The sequence below is a fragment of the Merops nubicus genome, unplaced genomic scaffold, assembly GCF_000691845.1.
Source record: "Merops nubicus isolate BGI_N331 unplaced genomic scaffold, ASM69184v1 scaffold15297, whole genome shotgun sequence".
In the NCBI taxonomy this organism is placed as follows: Eukaryota; Metazoa; Chordata; class Aves; order Coraciiformes; family Meropidae; genus Merops; species Merops nubicus.
The window spans coordinates 69056-88046 of NW_008619734.1; the positions used below are offsets into that span (position 1 = coordinate 69056).

The 18991-nt window shown below is 35.8% G+C and overlaps 1 protein-coding gene across 1 annotated transcript in view; it reads left to right on the plus strand.

Annotated features, from left to right (window-relative positions):
• MYCBP2 (MYC binding protein 2, E3 ubiquitin protein ligase) overlaps positions 1-18991 on the plus strand; it is a gene marked incomplete at both ends in the record, with an annotated part of 162897 nt that overhangs the window by 66523 nt on the left and 77383 nt on the right. Inside the window, 12 exon segments of the mRNA XM_008943913.1 lie at positions 476-750; positions 1701-1913; positions 3578-3769; positions 4911-5117; positions 5888-6019; positions 6547-6725; positions 9075-9217; positions 10178-10278; positions 11291-11509; positions 12707-12932; positions 13250-13368; positions 16169-16256. Of these exon segments, the coding sequence (XP_008942161.1) occupies positions 476-750; positions 1701-1913; positions 3578-3769; positions 4911-5117; positions 5888-6019; positions 6547-6725; positions 9075-9217; positions 10178-10278; positions 11291-11509; positions 12707-12932; positions 13250-13368; positions 16169-16256 (2094 nt within the window).

Here is an 18991-nt window from a genome sequence, read left to right on the forward strand (position 1 = left end):
TTGTACAAATGGTTTTATTGGTGCAGCTAAGAGACTTGCTGTCAGAAATGGGATATTTGCAACTGTCTACGTTGAACCAAGCGTCCAACACCTTATGTTTACACTGTAACTTGTGTGTAATTTAAATTTAATGTCTTGTTTGGCTTGGCGGTTTGGTTCTTTTGGACTATCTGTGCCTTTTTTCCCTGTGTTGGTGGTAAGCACAATATAAATTTGAAATGCAGTATCTATTTTTCATGCCTGTAGTTCAACAATGCTGCGTATGTTAAAATGCAGTGTATGTTATGAAAGACAGGAAAATTGGATGTTTCTGATCTTCAGGTTTCTATGATGTTTTCCTTTTGACGTTAACTTCTGAATGTAGATTCATCAATGTTTCTAAATTCTAGTTGTTCTACTTGCATGTAAAATGTGCACTTCAATATGAAGATGTTTCAGGTATTGTACATTTAAAGTTCTTTGTATAACCTTCTAGCTACAGCTAAGGCAATCGTAGAAGAAACCAGCAAACTAGCAGATTGCATTGGAAAAACTAGGACCTTGCTGAGAAAAATTTTATCTGAAGGAGTTGATCATTGCATGGTGAAGCTGGACAACGATCCACAAGGATACCTTAGTCAGCCTCTCAGTCTGTTAGAAGCTGTTCTTCAGGAGTGCCATAATACGTTCACAGCTTGCTTCCATTCATTTTATCCAACCCCGGCTCTCCAGTGGGCGTGTCTTTGTGACTTGCTGAATTGCTTGGATCAGGTACGTTAAAATGACACAAGTAAATGCTACAGCTTAGCTTGCCCTTTTGCTCAAAGAGAAGCCAAGCGACATTTAAAACCTTTTTTCCCTTTTTGGGTTTATTCTAATTTGCAGCTTGAATTCTGCTGCAGTTTGTGTGAAATTTTTAAATTTTTTTAATGATTGGGGTTTGGGTTCTTTTGCTTGTTTGGGGTTTTTCTTACGTGTCAAAGATTAACAAGGAATTTGTGTCTCACTTAGCAGTAAGATGCTCTCTGGTACAATGAAGAAAATCTGTTGTGCTGGAAACTGTCAGCACTTACTTTTTCAGTGTTCAGGCCATGCCTTTTATGTGATTACTCTTGCTGCTTAGGAGCTTTATGCTCATCACTAATACTTGAGTAATTTCTCATTATTAAATGTTACAACAATGCTTTGCCTCCAGCAAAGTACATGAGAGGCTTCCAAAATTATTCTGTAATCAACAACTTTCTTCTAAGTATCTTCCTTACCGTAAGTGAGCCTCCCAGATCTAACCTGTATAGTTGCTTGCTTGCATTGATGGCAGTGAGATGTAAACAGTTTGCTACTTTGCTTGAAAATTAATTTAGCATAGAAAAATTCAAGGACGAGTCAGTTCTTTAATGTATTATTCTAATTAAATTCTTTGGTTCATTATAAGTGCTTTATCTTCAAAGGGTGCCATAATTTCAACAGTAATTTTAAATGGGTTTAGTATTTTAAAACATGTCAACCAACAAACTTGACTTACACAAGCTTGAAAGATCGGGAAGTTCAAGGTAATGTAAAATTCGCAGGAAACCTAACAGAATATAAAATTCTTTCTGTAAATTATTTTTGCAATTACTAGAAAATGGGAAAGTTCCTTTCAAAAGTAGTTTCTTCCTCATCTACTTTGAAGGTAAGGGTGTGGTTTTATTCATTTCTGGATGTGCTTTTAGGACATCCAGGAAGCAAACTTCAAAACCTCCAGCAGCCGTCTGCTGGCGGCGGTGATGTCCGCCCTCTGCCACACCTCGGTGAAGCTGACCTCCATCTTCCCCATCGCCTACGACGGGGAGGCGCTGCTGCGGTCCATGGTCAAGCAAGTCAGCACTGAGAATGACTCCGCTCTAGCCCATCGGTTTCCTCTTCTGGTTGCACACATGGAAAAACTCAGTCAGGTTAGGATATGTTCTAAAAACTTGTCTACGTGCTTACTTTGCAACAAAACAAAGTTATGTAAAATGAAGTTTTAGCTTTATAAGGATGCAGCTGAGTTTGCCTGTTTTCTTTCTAAAAGGTTTGTTTCCGAAACATCATTCTACTCAGTTTTCATCACTTGGTCTGGAATATTCCAATTATTGTTTGAGGAATGTCTGAGTGAAGATTATTCTTATTTATTTTGGAATATTGAATTGGCAGAAATATAGTTTGTGGTTAGCTTCCACTGCATATTGTTTTCTACAAGAGTTTTTCAGCTTTTTCATGTGATCACAAAGATGAATTTATGGGTAGATTCAGTGTTGTGAGGAAGAGTCAGCACAGCTTTGGTAATAAAAACTCATATCTGACACTGGAGTTTTTGAGCCAACAAGCAGATGGACAAAGGGAGTTCAGTTCATATAGTTCCATCACAGGTTATTTAACAATTTTGTGATCGAGGGCTCTGGAATACTCTATTTTGCAGTTCTGTTTCCAAAACAGATTTACAGGAATGAAAAGGGGAAAGATGATAATCAGAGTTATGGGACTACTAAATAGTATTCTTCACTTGAGAAGACAAAAGGGGAAAGATCTCATGAAATTATGAAAGATATATGAAAGGTAAATAAAGGATAATTGTTCAGTCTTCCAATACCAGAAGTTTTCAGTAACCGGAGACTTCAGCAAAAGTTAAGTTCAACAGATTGCTGTTCTTAATAAAATAAACAGCTAGGCTGTGGAATATATTCCTGTAGACCGTTAATATGCAAAGGCTTTTCACAGACTTAGAAAGCATTTACAGAAATTAAAGGAAAAAATTCTCAAAAGGTATTAAATGCAAAGGCAATATTTCTGTCATGGGTACAGCTGACTCTTAACTGCTAAAAGTAGAGTTCTGTGCAGCCATCTGTAGAGATTTGCTTGACTTAATTGTCTTCCCTATCTGTTCACTACTTGCATATTTTTGGGAGATAAAAGGGTGAGAAAGACAAACCTTTAATTTCCATCAGATCTGATTTTTATTTTTCTTATTGGGAATGACTTTCAGTATTGGTAAGTCTTGAGAATTAGTGGATGTCACTGGTAGGTAGAAGGCGCAGTAGATGCCTAGACTTAGTTTTTTTTCATAACCTTGACTAAAGAACAACTGTTTTTATAAGCATCCCACCACTGGGTTTATCTTAGAAGATTCCTTCTGCAAACATCAAAACCAAAAATCTTCTGAGTTTCCTTTCAGACAGTGGAGAAGACAGTGGTATGGGGAGTTCCATAGGTTGCTATGGAGCTGTTGTATTCTAACATCTTCTTATAGACAGTATGTCATGGAGGGTTATTAGAAATGCTCTCTCCTGAGGACACCTGTGTATCTTTCCAGCACAATAAGCAAAGTCTGACACCACCTCTGGAAATTAAGAATATTAATCATTTGTTTTACAGAGGAATACATGCTATGTGATAGCTTTGAAATTTTTTTTTTTACCTTCTAGACATTTCTTATTTTCAAGAAGTCCTGGATTTTTTAATATCTAATGCTTATGATATGTGAAAAAAATCAATGTATTGTCTTGTTGTTTACTTGGTCTTTTGGGGTTTGGTGTTAGGTTTGTTTTTTTTTAAGTAAGGAAAATTTCATTTCTCGCAGAGCGAAGAAAATGTTTCAGGGCTGACAAGCTTCCGGGAGGTGCTGGAAAAGATGTTGGTCATTGTTGTTTTGCCAGTACGGAACAGCCTTAGAAGAGAGAATGAACTTTTCTCCTCACATCTGGTTTCTAACACCTGCGGCTTGCTCGCCAGTATTGTCAGTGAGCTGACAGCATCAGCATTAGGATCTGAGGTAAGGCTTCCATAGATTCATTACTAGAAGTGTTTCAGGACAAGTGTATTATGAATGTGATACAGGGTATGGCAGGGATTTTGGAGATGGGCAGATCTTTCACAGATGCTGGAATTCTCAGTAACTTTAAGATACTTAAAAGAAATTTAAAAGTATGTATTTGTTGCCTTAGGGAAGTACTGTTGATAATTAGTAACTGTGTTATGGCTATAGAATGCCACGAATTGTTTATAAAATGGCTGTCTTTTTACGTGCTTATCTTTTTGCATGTATGTCTCTACACATATGTACTCAAAATACATTTCTTTGGTGTTCATGGGAGGCAGTGCCACATACCTGAGCATCGCTGTGTCTTTTGTGGTATCAAGGGTGCCTCATGTTCTAATCCTTTCTGCTTTTGAGTATGGGTTAGAATCTGTGTTTTGTGTAGGCATGGTTGTCCTCCTCTATATGTAGGATACTCCTTAGACATATCTTATTTCATGTATTCCATATTGTATAATATGTATTATGTATGTTCACATTATTAGGTCTCCAGTTTATTTGCTTTGTGTTTGAAATTGAGATTGGTATTGAGTTCAGCTTCTTAAATTTCAGATTCATAATCACACAGAGAAGTCCCCTTTCATGAGACCATAACATCATTAAATGATGGAAATTTGACTTTTATTAAAGGGATATCACTGTGCCTTTATCAGCAGACTTTTTTTCACAGAAGGAACGCAGCTTTTGATAACATCCTTATTGAATGATTTTACTATTACATAAGATCCATATCTGCCCTTTCTTAATCTTGACCTCTACGTAAGGCAGAAATACCTAATTCGTCTTGAAGCACAATTAGGTTATATTTTATGCTAATCCATCCTATAAAATATCTATTTAAATACTTGGGAGAAAAGGAAAGAGATTCCTAATTATTCCCAGTTAATTGCCTATTACCAGAAATTGTTTTCTTTTTTCTTTAGAGCTAGTACTGAATAGGAGCCTCAGTAGTGACATTTTCTATATTTTATCAGTTGACTTTTAAAATCTACCCAGCTGAAAATCTGGTAATTTAATTCACTTAACTTTGCTCTGTTAAAGTTTTCTAACTTTTAGCAGTTAATGTTTTCTGGTGCTTGTATTTAACTTTCTACAGGTTGATGGGCTGAACTCACCCCATTCTGTCAAATCCACTCCAAATCGGTTCACCAAAACAAGTCAGGGAAGAAGCTGGAATACTGGGAATGGATCGCCTGATGCAATATGTTTCTCTGTTGACAAACCTGGTGTAGTTGTAGTAGGATTTTCAGTTTATGGTGGAGGAGGAATTCATGAATATGAGTTGGAGGTATTAGTTGATGATGTAAGTACTGCACTTGAGAAAACAATTTGAACAGAAGTAACCTCAGTTATTCATAATATGTTTTACAAAGCAATATTGTAATATTTTTATACAGTCAAGGCTACCAGTTAAACCAGTATGCCAGTAGGTAGAGTTTTTTGGTTTGCTTGTGGTGATGACTTTTATGGTAATGCCAACTACATACCATATCCAGAGGGGTGCTTGTCTTGATTATGGTCTTGAAATCTTTACTGTATTACAAGTAATTTTTGAAACAGAGTGGGCTTTTCACTTCCTGGAGCTAAAAGTAAATTAATACCAGTTGTGTCTCTGCAAACTGTGAAGGAAATAGTGAAATAAAGAAGACCAAGTTAAAACATTTTAAACAAAAAATTAAAGTAGGAGGTGGCCTACCAGCATGGTCAGGCTCTAGCCAGAGATGTTTCAGGTGTTGAAGTACTGTCTTAGAAGAAGCATAAAAGTGTATTGTGTGTTCTCGTAATAAAGAGAAAAACTGTGTTCTTTTATACCCAGACTTTCACTTCAACCAACTGTTCTAATCAATTCCAAAGGACAAGCATAGTTTGCTATGGGAAACTGACCTCTCTGCTCAGTAATTTCCTTTTTTGCAGAAAAGCTTTGCTGTTGACTGAACAGATTTTTCAGCTGTTTCATTTCTGATGCTCTGTGTAACAATTTATGCAAGAAAACATAAATTGCACACTTGCATGATTGTGTCATGTATTTACATTGTACATGTATTAAAATGAATTTTTGTTTCTTTAAATCAGAGTGATCATACTGGAGATTCAACTCATTCTCACAGATGGACATCTTTAGAGTTGGTTAAAGGAACTTACACCACAGATGATTCTCCCAGTGACATAGCTGAAATTAGAATTGACAAAGTTGTGCCACTGAAGGTAAACAAAAAGTGCACATCTGTAGGTTTCATGTGACTTCTTTAGATAACAAAAATCAGAATGTTCAATGTAAATTTTTTTTTTATATATTTACAAGTTGATCTTGAGATGTTTGCTTTATAAAATCTGCTTTACTTTTTAACTGGAAAGTTCAAATCCTGGCAGCAAAAATTAATTAAATCTTAACTTTTATAATAGCATAAGATAGATTGCAATTCTGTAGTAATTTCAGAGTATTCTTGAATGTGCAACTTCTGTGTGTGCAATTCAGTAGCTAATTTTCTTGTGTACCTAGTGACTCTTCAAGTAATTAGTGGTAATATTTTACTTAAGTTATGATCCATAGTTGGGGAACACGGAACAGCTTTGACTTTTCTTAAATGCTGGATCTTTTTCAGTTAGTTTTATTTGTGGTGTGCTTTCAAGGACATTCAGACTCTGCAGTAAATATAATAGCTTCCATAACACCATGAAGCCTGACTTAGAGGGTTGTTTCCTACTGCGTACTGTTATTGGCTCTTCCTCAGGAAAATGTGAAGTATGCCGTTCGCCTGAGGAATTATGGAAGCCGGACTGCCAACGGAGATGGAGGAATGACCACGGTTCAGTGTCCAGACGGTGTGACGTTTACCTTCAGTACATGTAGCCTGAGCAGTAACGGCACGAACCAAACACGGGGACAAATTCCACAGATTCTTTATTACAGGTCTGTGTGTTGCATGATCCATTTCTAAGTGAATAAACCCATTGTTGTGCTGCTTTACCACATGTATTTCTGAGGAGTAACAGAGACAGGTGCATCGGGAGTGTGTTTGAGGAAGAGCATCTTCAACAATAGTATTGTGTTCTTCCAGCGTAGTTTCAGACTTAAGTTATTTAGTGAAGACAGTTTTGGGGACACTAGTTGACTGTTGACCTCTCCTACAAAGTCCATTGTCTACTGCTTTAAAGCTGTAATATGAGGGACTGGTAGGATGCTGCATTACTACTTCAATCTCTATTTTTTTCTATAACCTTAGAAAACTTTGAGAGACTACTCGCTGGAGTGTTTCTCGGACTTCTTTCAGTTCCTTCCTTTGTTGCCAGAAAGGCTTGCATCATGTAGTGAAGCAAAGTCTGTTTATATAGGAACTGACTCCTCTATTCACTGTAGAGTTCAAAGGTATAAAAAGAGAAATCCTAACTGCACAAAGATCAACTGGAATATCTTATTGTCCTGCTAGGAAGCTTTATTTTAGCCTTTCAAGATGCTAGTAGGAATTCACTGAAGGTAATGCTTTTTCAGAAGGCATTGCTTTTGGTTTTGAGATGCTTATTTACTGTCATAAATATGAAGACATGATTTTCAAAACGTGTCAGCACCTGAATATATTGATTACTACTATTATCTGTGCAGAAAAAAATTGCATTGTGGTTTTTACTTAAATGTCAGTTTTGTCATAAAAGGCTGATCAACAGATATAAGGAATAAAAGGAGCAAGGGATAGTAGTTTACTTCAGTATTTAATTATGTGCAAGATGTACTTACTTAATAAAAGATGAAGAGGATGAAATGGAAGATTCAAGGTATTCTATCTTAATAATAAGAGAACATATGGCAAAAAAACCCCACACCCAAATACTGTCTTCACATCAAAACAGTCTTAATTTTTTTTTGCTTTTTCATCTGTGACAAAATTTTAAGAACTTTTGAAGGACCGTAATGGCAGAACTCAGAACTGTTTCAGAAAACCTAGGGGCTTATTTCAGAAAATTTTCAGACTGATGCCTGTAATTGCAATGGTTTTTGAAGTTGTCTTGGAAAACAGAAACTTGTGTTATCTGATGGGTGACTGTAGTTACAGACTTAGTCAATTTGAGGATTTCCAGTTTGGTACATAATGATTTAGGTTTTGATTTGTCTACAGTAAAGGAACAAATGTTCAGTCAGCTATTACAGAACAGAGCTTGTAAGATTCACACTTGATTTTGTTTGAAGGACGCTCAAATATGCTTAAAATTGTTGGATGTGCAAATCCAAGAAAGGCCATAGCAAAAGAAGTGTGCTAACACACTTCTGAAAAGGGCAGAAATGCTTTGGAAAGATTTGTTGGAAAAGTACCCACTTGGAATTGCACCCACTGTCAGTCACTAATAAATTAACATTTAAAAGGCTTGAGGCTGACAGCAAAACTACAATTCTAGGACCTATTGACACAAAAAATCCCAAACAAACAAAGCCCTCACAACCAAAAAAACTTTTTTGTAGAAGTGATGTCAGAGAAGGGTAGATCTCCTTGTACACTGAACTGATCAAAGTGAAGCTTTTGAGCATTCTGAGGTGCCAGTCCTGGAATCTTTATGTTCTGGAATGATGGTTTGAAAGGTCATTGTTCAATTCAAGAAATTTTGGTTTACACGTTGACTGAGTGTTTTTTGTTGTCTGTGTTAATGACTATTATATTGAGAGCTTAGATTAGTTTCTAAGTATCAGTCAACTGCTTCAAAAAAGCAAATCAAACTACAACTTTTAGATACCTTATTGAAATAGCTTTGTGCATAATGTTGTTTAGGAGAACCTAATCCGACAGAGTGGATTTCAAAGAGAAAAAAAAAAAAAAAAAGGTTTTTTAAGTGTAAGCCTAAAATTTTGTTTCAAAACCAAAATTAATCTTTAGAATAGAGAGAGATTCCTTTTCCCGGTTATGATACTGCAGAAATTTCCATTGAAAGTGTTTTACTTGATCTGTGGTAACTTTAGTATTACTCTGTTTCTATCAAGGGAGGTGCTTGGGCTTGGAAGAGCACAGCAGTTAATACATTTCTGTGATTTGCAATCTAGAGAAACATTGCAGAAAATCTTTTATCATATTTTCTGCCAAATAAAAACAATGTTATTGTAAAGAGCTAACACTGAGGCATTTCCTCCAAAGCATCCTCTGTGGTTTGATTACTTCCTTTATTCTTTTACCATAAATTAATAGTTTTACTTGTTCTGTGCCAAAAATCAGGCATTCATGGTTTTTAATATAATTTTGTATTTTATGAACTTACTTTAACTTAATCCACCATCCAGGAGTGAGTATGATGGAGATCTGCAATCACAGCTTTTGAACAAAGCTAATGAAGAAGATAAAAACTGCAGCAGGGCTCTTTCGGTTGTGAGCGCTGTTGTACGAGCAGCCAAAGACCTGTTGCACAGGGCTCTTGCTGTAGATGGTAAGGCTTTTGAATATTGACCTGGGGAATTTACTTTTGAAAACATCTTCCTTTGATAGCAAAAAATAACAATAGAATATCCTGATTAAAAAAAAGTGTTGTTTCTCTCCTGCTTTCCAAATATTTTCCTAACCTTTAATCCTATAAGTATCAAACTGTAACTTTAAAGAAACTTAACTTTCTTACGTTAAAGAGTTTGATTGGAGATATTGTAGGCAGATACCTCGTATAAGTTTACTCATCCATTTAACAAATATCATATTAAAGCTGTTAAGATTCTGCATTTCCAAAAAATATGCTGTGATGAATCAGTTCCAGATTTTTTTGTATGTTTTGCACAGTGGTGGTAGTCAGGAAGACAGGTGAATGTAATGCATTTATAAGCACTTAAACATCAATTTTTGAGAAATGTAGACATTACATTACTTTAAACTACCATTTGTAGCCATTCTAGTCAAAATGTCCAGAATATTGCATAGTGCTATAGAAATTAATTTGGAGGGTGAGGAGGAGCTTGTTGTCTTAGCTTTTGTGCCATCGGAAGTACAAACACAGTTTCACAAAATGGCCCAGAATGCTGGAGCCTTATTCTCTTGAGAGGAAGAAGTTTTTTAACAGAACTGTATATAGTGGCATGTTTATATTGAGTGACCTTTGCAGGTTTAGAATTGGAAAATGCCTAGATAATTAAAATAATTTGAAGTAAAAACTGTTGTGGAAACTAGAAATTTAACTCATAAGAAACAAACCAGAAAAATAAGAGTTTTGAACCATGAGTTGTGATATTCTGAGAATATCCAAAACACCCATTTAGAGAATTACGAGTTTGTGAGTATTTTTTTCACCTAGTCCTAGGTAATACTTTGTGTGTGGTGTTACGTTACAGGTTGCTGTTGAAGTCTTGGACCAGTACAAAGTGTGTATTCATTTAATACCTGTGTTTTAATTGTTTTTGTTTAGCTGAAGACATTCCAGAACTACTCAGCTCTTCCAGTCTGTTTTCAATGCTGCTTCCCCTCATAATAGCCTACATAGGACCAGTAGCAGCAGCTATTCCAAAGGTATGCTCTGCAACACATGTTACTCAAGAAGTTTAAGGATGTTATAAAAGGAAAAGGTTAACTCTGAAAACCTAAACATACTGATTTCTTTTGATTTTATGAATTAGTGGTTTGTATTTGACCACATGACTCACTGAATTTTCTAACAGTCAAAAATTTTAAACATATGCTTTAAAAATTACTTCTTTTCTAACTTTTTGTTTGAAGACATTATGGAAGAAATATCTTAAGGAAGTAGAGGGAAAGGTGAGAGGCTTTAACAGTAAGAAAAGAGAAGTAATTAGAAGGATCTGCATTTAGAGCTCACTGATGAATATTTTTGCGGGATCAAATGTTTTTTTTAAATTACGTAAATTCTATTTTTACAGTAAACGTCTAAAGCAGTGGCTCATTAAATTACACTTATGCCTATCAAATTGAGGGATTGTAAATTGTCAGCTGTAAATAAAAATAACCTTCCGTTTCAGTAGCCTAGCATTCTTCAATGTGACTGGTCTGCAACACTCTTGAAATCTGCTTATTAGATTTACAATTGTCATTAGCCCTTACCTAGCAGACACTATTGGCTTTCATTGTTTCTTCATTAACTCTTAAAAGGGGGAGGAATTGAGGACTAGCCACTTCAAATCTAGCAGATTCATTTCATTAAAACTACTTAAAATTTTGGTTACCTTATTTCTGGAATGAACTTGTGTTTAGAATCAAGTGTTTTGCTTTAGAAACGTTTCTCTCCTTTGAAAAGGCCATAAAGCTTACAGGGAACAATGTGACGCTTGGCACTACATGCATTAAGTTACACTGAACATTTGAAAAAAAATTATTATAAACCAAACTGGACTCTGACTTCAGCATAGTATTTGCTTTCTGTCAACTTATGCTTATTGCTTATGTTATGATGTCTTAATAGAAGGTGTTTTTAGTGAAGGTATCCACTGTAAAGAAATGCAAATTTGTGAGTACTGTTTTCACTCAGTCATGAGTAACACTTTGTTGTGTGTGGTTTCTGTTGCAGGTTGCTGTTGAAGTCTTTGGCCTAGTGCAACAGCTACTTCCTTCTGTGGCTGTTCTGAATCAAAAATATGCCCCTCCAGCTTTTAACCCAAATCAGTCAACAGACAGCACCACCGGAAACCAGCCAGAGCAAGGGCTTTCAGCTTGTACTACCTCCAATCACTATGCTGTTGTAGAAAGTGAGCACCCCTACAAACCTGCCTCTGTTACACACTATAAGGTGAGCACTATTTCTAAGTGTGCATGTTTCTTAAAAGCTTTTGACATATGGGGTTTTTTTAATGTAATTTATGTATACATTATCTTATGTGTCTTATGGTATCTGAAGACTTTCTTACCTGATGCTAAAACAATGCTTTGTAAAAATACTTAACATCAGTTCTAGTCAAAGTAATGTGTGTTACATTGTATGGATCCCAGTGCTGGCTATTGCTGGTCTGGCAGTTTAAATTCTTCATTAATTACTTTCACTCGGACCGTGATTTGGCATTGCTGAAGTCTCTGAAGTCCTCTTAACTGGGTTAAATAGTTCTGAGTAGGATTCATTCTGCCATACATGGATAACTATTGCAATAAAACTAGATTTTCCTCAACAACAATAGAGAAAGGGTGTTTCTTGCAGTTGAGTAAAGGGTTAAGGCATGAGTTACATACCTAAGAGATAATCCTTTGTTTCAGTTCTTGAAATAGTGAGTTCTGCAGTTGCATCGAGTCCACAATTGTAAACCCAGAGGTTGCAAAACTGGAATCAAGTAAGAGCTGGAGGAGGTCATTAATTATTATTCCACTATTCCACTTGCTTGTCCTGTGAGACAGCAAGACATCTGCTTCAAGAAAATGTAGTTATATAATCTTCCTCATGCAGTGATGCTTATTATGGGGCTAGAAGTTTATGAAGGTCATCTGAAGTCTTAGGCTTAATTGTTACTGCTTTTGAATGTCTGTAGCTGCATTGATGTCATACTGCAGGCCATATTCACAAGTGTGATTTAGCTGCTGTGTACTCTCCTAGGATCGCACAAAACAGATGTTGGAAGTGTTGAAGTTTGCATTTAAAAGGGTATTTGAGAGTTAAATGATTGTAGTAGTCTATGGTTGTTTTGTTTAATGATCCTGTGCAGAGTTCTTAAAAACAATCACAAATGGTATCTTAAGCATCAATACTTAATCTGAACTTAAGTTATAATTCAGTGAAGTGTAAAGCATTTCAGTTATTTGAATTTCAAAGAATAAATTAGGTTGATGTTAGTCCAAAGCATATCAAAACAACTGCACAGAATTACATAACTGAATTACTTTCATAGGCTAAAGAGTTAAAACCAAGTGGAAATGAAGAAATAAATGTAAAAAAAAAAAAACCCAACCAAACAAAACAGCTCACAAACTTGCACTTACTCAGACTACTCTTTTGTTGTAGGTAACTTTTCCTGAATGTGTCAGGTGGATCACAATAGAGTTTGACACTCAGTGTGGCACTGCTCAGTCAGAAGATGTTCTTCGTTTACTGATTCCCGTCAGAATTGCACAGAGTCTGGGATTTGGACCAAAGCATGTTTCTGTTCATGAAAACCTGAATTCATGGATAGAACTGAAAAAATTTTCGGGATCTTCAGGATGGCCTACCATGGTATTAGTATTGCCAGGTAATAAAAAGATATCGCAATAATTTCTAATAAGATGAATTATTAAAATCATGGAAGTTTGATTTTTTTTTTCTGCAGAATTATCTTACAAAACAGTTTTAAAAGTGGCTTCAAGCTGGCAGGAGTCCACTATAAGCTGTTGGCGGCACATTGGTTATTTATGTTTCTGTGTTGATCTGCGTGGTATTCATGTTTTTACTTTACATGTTACATATGAAGCTTGGGTTTCATGCATGCTCATGTAGAAGAAACATACAAAAAGAGGAGAAATAGTAATTTTATTGATTTGTTTACTTTATCCTTTTACCTCCTATAAGGAAATGAAGCTCTTTTTTCTCTGGAGACTGCATCAGACTATGTGAAAGATGAAAAGGCTTGTTTTTATGGTTTCAAATGTTATGCAATTGGATATGAATTTAGTCCAGGATCTGATGAGGTAAGGAAAAAGTGAAATGGCTACAACTGCTGCATCTAATGATTCTCTCCTATAAGGCCGTGTTTAGGGTAAAAATATTTGTATTACCACTTTTGACTAAATAACATTAGCAAAATTAATTTTAATTAACATCATATAAATTTTTAGCTTTTTATGTTACAAACATAATTTGTTTTGAATTCTTTAATCCGAGTTTTATTTGGATGCCTTTTTGCATTGTATTTTAATAACAGTGACAGCCTGTAAATACTTTTATCTACTATGTTAATGGGATATTAAATTTCCTAAAATTCTGACCTAAACTTCCATCAGCAATCCAAAGGATTGAGGCTTTCAGATACACAGCGATTAGTATTTTTTTGTCATTGCTAATTATGAGGTGACAAACTTGGATTATTTTTCCATTGTTCATTCATACCAGAACTCTCAGGACTCCCTGGAAATGCTGTGCTCCTTTAGAGTAGCTGAGTGTTTTGTGCAGTGGTCATGTGTTGCCTGTAAGAACATGGGTTGTTTCCACCACTGTTTCTTTGTTGCAAACGGAAGATTAATTCTACAAAAACAGCCCTTCCCTTATCTTGGGAGTTTTTGGGCCTATTGCTTCACCTGAACTTCACGAGGTCTCCATCTTGCTTACATTACAACCTTCAAGATTTACCTCATCTTATTCTTAAATTTTTCTCAAGCTAAGTCATGTCTTTGGGTTTTTAAAATGTGAGATTCTTGGGAATTTCATATCAGAGAAGAAAATGTACCATAAGTTTATTAGCTATAATGATCTCATTAGCTTGCTAGATTTATAAATCCTGTGATAGTCTAACTAGTCTGTGAGTAAAAATAATTTTTGCTTAAGCAGGAAAAAAGGGAGATTCATATACATGAATCTTTAAAAACATTTACAGACAAAGCTGTGGGCATGTTTTTAACACACATTGGTAAAACATACTAGCCAAGAGGTTAACTGTATAACCCAAATAAAATCTCCAAGTAATTGTTTTCAAACGATTTTGACTTTTTATAGTGCAAACACACTGATTCAAAGTTGTATAAATAGAAAAGCAAGTTCTATGGTGTTTAGGCTATCTTGCACCTTGGGAGTCAAGTCTCCATAACTGGAATTAACTAATTGGACACGCAGTGCAAGTTTATTCTTTTGGGAACTTTGTGATGGAAAATTTTCTGAAGTGACTACTGGTGACCACTGTTTTCTCTTGCTTAGGAGAACAAAGTATCGATTAAACCTAATTCAAGCCAGTGAGATTAATTTTTGCACATCTCACTCCCTTTCTTTTCAAAGGACTAACTTCTAGTACTGTTTCCTAACAGTAGTGCATTGGACAATGTTCCTTGTTAGGCAAGTCTCTGCAAAAACTGCAAGATGTCTTTGAGTGTGGGCAGATGCATCAGGGAATTGGGGCGTAGTTGAATTATTAAACTTTGTTTAAACTTAGGGGTTTTTTAAAAAATGTAGATTTGTGCTTTGAATGAAAAGGAAGACTTTTTGATGGTCATTACTAAATCTACATACAAGATATATGCAAAATCTGCCTTCTGCATAAAGGATACTCACACATTAGCAAACTGTCAGGTGGGATCCGCACTTCACATCTTTACTTGATTGCTATTCCAGGACTTGCTGGTTTGAGTCCTAAAGATGCAGTTTATCAAGGGTTTAGTTTAAAATGCATTTTGGAGATTTTTCAGTGTGCTTGGCAGTCATGGAAAATACAAGGGAACTCTAGGGTTGCTGAGTTTGAAGGCTCTTTCCATATTGCTAGTTTCTGTATGTCTGCCTAGAAAATCCATCAAGTGGAGGTTTCCCATCTGCCCCACTGTTCTTTGGTGGTGATGTGGGGTTTTCCCCCCCCTCTCCATGAGATGCATCTGTCAGAGGTGTGCTTAACCATCCACAGATTTCTTTAGAATTTAAAATTGGTCTTACTGTCAACACCTATTTGTGAGCAGTTAAAGATGTTGTGCCTACATGTGGCTGGGAAACTGAAAGGAGAATATCAGATACATTTATTTATGGTCTATAAAGTAGCTATCACCTCCCTAGCCATACTGCTCTCCTCCCATTCCTTGCGCTCAGCCTCTTTCCCTGCAGGTATTTGAAAACAAAATAGGTGCTATGTTCTATTTTTGTTCTTGCAAACAAGCTTGAGACTCTTATGTGTTTTTAGTGTCAAGTGTGGTGGGAGGGAGGGAGTCTTCTCATGCCCTAGAATGGTGGGAAGGAATAACTTTCCAGTGCATATAGAAGGGAGAAGCTGTCAAGGATGTCTCCTGGGATTTTATAATGGAGAAGGAGAAATTATGGAATCTTCTTCATATCCTTGTCTCTCCAACTAGAGGAAGGGAAGAGGAAAAAAGTTATGAACAGTGCTATCTTTAAACCAGATGTGAATGTGAGCTTGTGTGGTATGTATGTGTGGACATTGCTCTGCAATCTCAATGTGTGTCAGTAGTTTTTTTTGTAGTAGGAAGCTTCCTTTCTCTTTAACAGAAAAAAGACAATTATCATCTCTAGGTGGTTTTACTGGGCTACCAGAAACATGTAATGTATTTATTACTACTGCTACCTGGCTGAAATGGTCCTAAAAATTTTGGTACGCTGGCCCATGTCACAGCAAAACACAACAGTAGCTGTATGGTAAGAAGTCACTAAGAAACTTCAAACTGGAGCACATAATTAATATCTCTTTGGATAAAGCCATGTCAGGGAACTGTATTAATTGTTCTATTTGCTGACACTATTTTTATTTTTCAATTTTGTTTTAAAATTTGTTTCAATTTGAAGGGTATTATTCAGCTGGAGAAAGAATTGGCAAATTTAGGAGGATCATGTGCAGCAGCTTTGATGAAGAAAGATCTAGCACTTCCTATTGGTAAGTCCTACTCAACATACTTTATTTCATCATTGCTTCATTTTTTCTGAATTAATACTACTATTTAAGTTTTGATGTTGCTTTTAGTTACAGATAATCATACAAAATTGATCCTTAAAACTGAATTAATCAAGCTAGATAATAAAATGGTGATGTTTTCTGCATACACTGTTCCCTTCATGTGTGTATGGGGAGGAGGGAAACCTGGTCATTTAAATCTGAACCAACTCACCCCATCCACAGGTAGTGTATCAGTGTACGAGCTATGTCCTACAGTTTCCTCGTGGTACTTCACAAATGTGCAGGTACCTTATTTGTATTTCTCTTTCACTGTTTTTTCTCCGTGCACTCTTAACCTTTCTGAATGAAAAATACCTGCAGCATTGAATTGCAAAATCTAAAATTATTTGTTTAAAATTGAGAGTGGTCATAGCATCTGTAGACCTTGCAGGCTAAAATATTTCTGTTGTAGTGTTTAGGGTTTTTTTTTAAAATTACAAAAAAGGTTGCATACTTCCACAGCAGATGTAGCAAATGAGTTTACAGTAACCCAAATGCAATTTAAAATGTAAGGAAAAATATGAGTTTATGAAAATTAATGGATATGAAGATAGAAGTAGAATTTCTAATAATGCAGCCATATTCTGTGTAATAGCATTTCTCCTAATTAGCATTAGTGTGTAGGAAAATCAGGCTCATAATCTCTAGCTTTTTGATTGTTTTAATTTAGTACAAGTGAGAGCTCAAATAATGTTAATGACACTGGAAGTGTGTATTAATGAGCAGGAGGGAATTGATCTGTGTGCAGTTAAAATCACAAAACCTAATTTGAAATTTTTGACCTGGTATTTTGCTTGTGTATTTGTTCAGGTTTCTTACTTTATGTTATAAATAAGCACCTCAGTTGCACTGGTAGATCTGTATTTCTCTCTCAAAAGTACAGGCAATTCTATAGTTTAAATAGTGCCCTCTTCTGTTCTCCAAACAGCCACATTAACTCCCTAGCTTTGTTGACTTCCCTACCACCCATTTATCCTGGTGTTCTGTGGAGAAAAAAAAAAATAAAATGCTAAAATTGAAATACTTCTAAGGTAATTTTCCAGGTTTTCTAAATAGGTTTTGTTCTAATTTTGAACATTTAAAACAAGAAAGGAAAGTAGGTGGTACATAGATTGGCTTTATATGAATTCAAGTAGAAGGAATTTGAAATAAAACATGCAGGTAACTTGCCTATGCAGTGGTTGGATAGTGGTGTAGTTACAATTGATTTCCTCTGACTGTTTATCTAACACCATCTCAAGGGCATCAGCCAAGTCTGTTAGTGGTGCTGACAATGTTACAGAGCTAATGACAGGTGTGTGTATTGTTTATCTACAAGATCTACAAGAAAAAAACAAAACTGATGAATTGCAGGCAGTAGTGGTAGTTTTTGCAAATGGAAACCACTGTGCAGCCTTTTTAAGAAAATTTTGGTTGTCCATAATTTTGCTTTATGCGTTTTGCTTGGTGTCTCAGAAAAATGCTGTGGCAGACAAAGGTAAAAACGTGGTTTTGTCAGAGCAACATTTAAATGCCGTAGTGTCAGACTGGTTTGGTTTGTTGTTTTTTTTTTCCTTTTTCTGTAGTCTAGATTATGTATCTTCTTTCTGCTCTAAGTGAAGTAATGGTGTCTTAAAATACTGTATTGCTGTCATTGCTCATCTGCAGAACAGTATCACCTTATTTGTGGAATGGAGTGTACTGTAAGAAAACACTATATAAAAGACTGTCTTGTAATGCATACACGCTGTAAGGCCCTTTTAATTAGACTTCTCACATTTGATAATTTCTACAGTTTTACCTTTGTTCTGTGTGTGGTTGTATACAGGCTGTACAGGAAAGTAACCTAAGAGACTCACTTGACAAATTAACTAGCAACTTAAAATGCCTGAACTGTGCCACTTAGGAGCTGGGCATCTATATCTAAGTTAGTAGTTCTAGCCTCCTTTTAGTGTTAATTTAGACAACTTCAGAGGATTATTCGTGTCATCCTAAGATGAAGATGTGAGAAATTTATCACCCAAAGGAGGAGCCTGTTCCTTCTCATTTGCTATAAAGATATCTAGTATTACCAAAGTCTGAGCTCATTATCTCATGCTTCACTGCCTAAAATTAGGCAGTAAAGTAAATCCTGCTCAATTTCCCAGATAATCTTTAGACCATTTGATCCAACCAAGCACTCTTAAAACCTGGTGATTTTAATGAAAACAGTAAGAAACTTCATGAAGTGTCTGTCAAGGGAAATAGGATGGTTGAACTGACTTCAGGTCAGAGTTTCTAGCTGTTGTTGGCATCCCTGTAGGACCCCTCCATCATCAGCATTATTTGCCTGTTTATCGTGGTGTATCTTCAAGGAAGTTGTCCTTCACAAACGTACTTTTTAATGATTTATTTGTACCTTGCCCTTCAGTAATTATAGTAGTGGATATATTCTGTAATACAACTAACCAAATACTTGTATAAGTATTCCTTTAGAAGCATTAGGAAATAGTGTCTTGAAAGAACATCAAGAAGGTTTAGCCTTTTTTGTTCCAGAGGAAAATGGACCAGACAGTGATTCCTTCATGTATTAGGAAAACGTTCTTTGAGAGTACAGCAAAATATTATTTGAGTTACTGTGTTAAAAAAGTTACAGTTCCTCCCTGTCAGTTCTCTAAGACTTAAATTTAAGATACCTCTTCCCTAGAAGGGATATC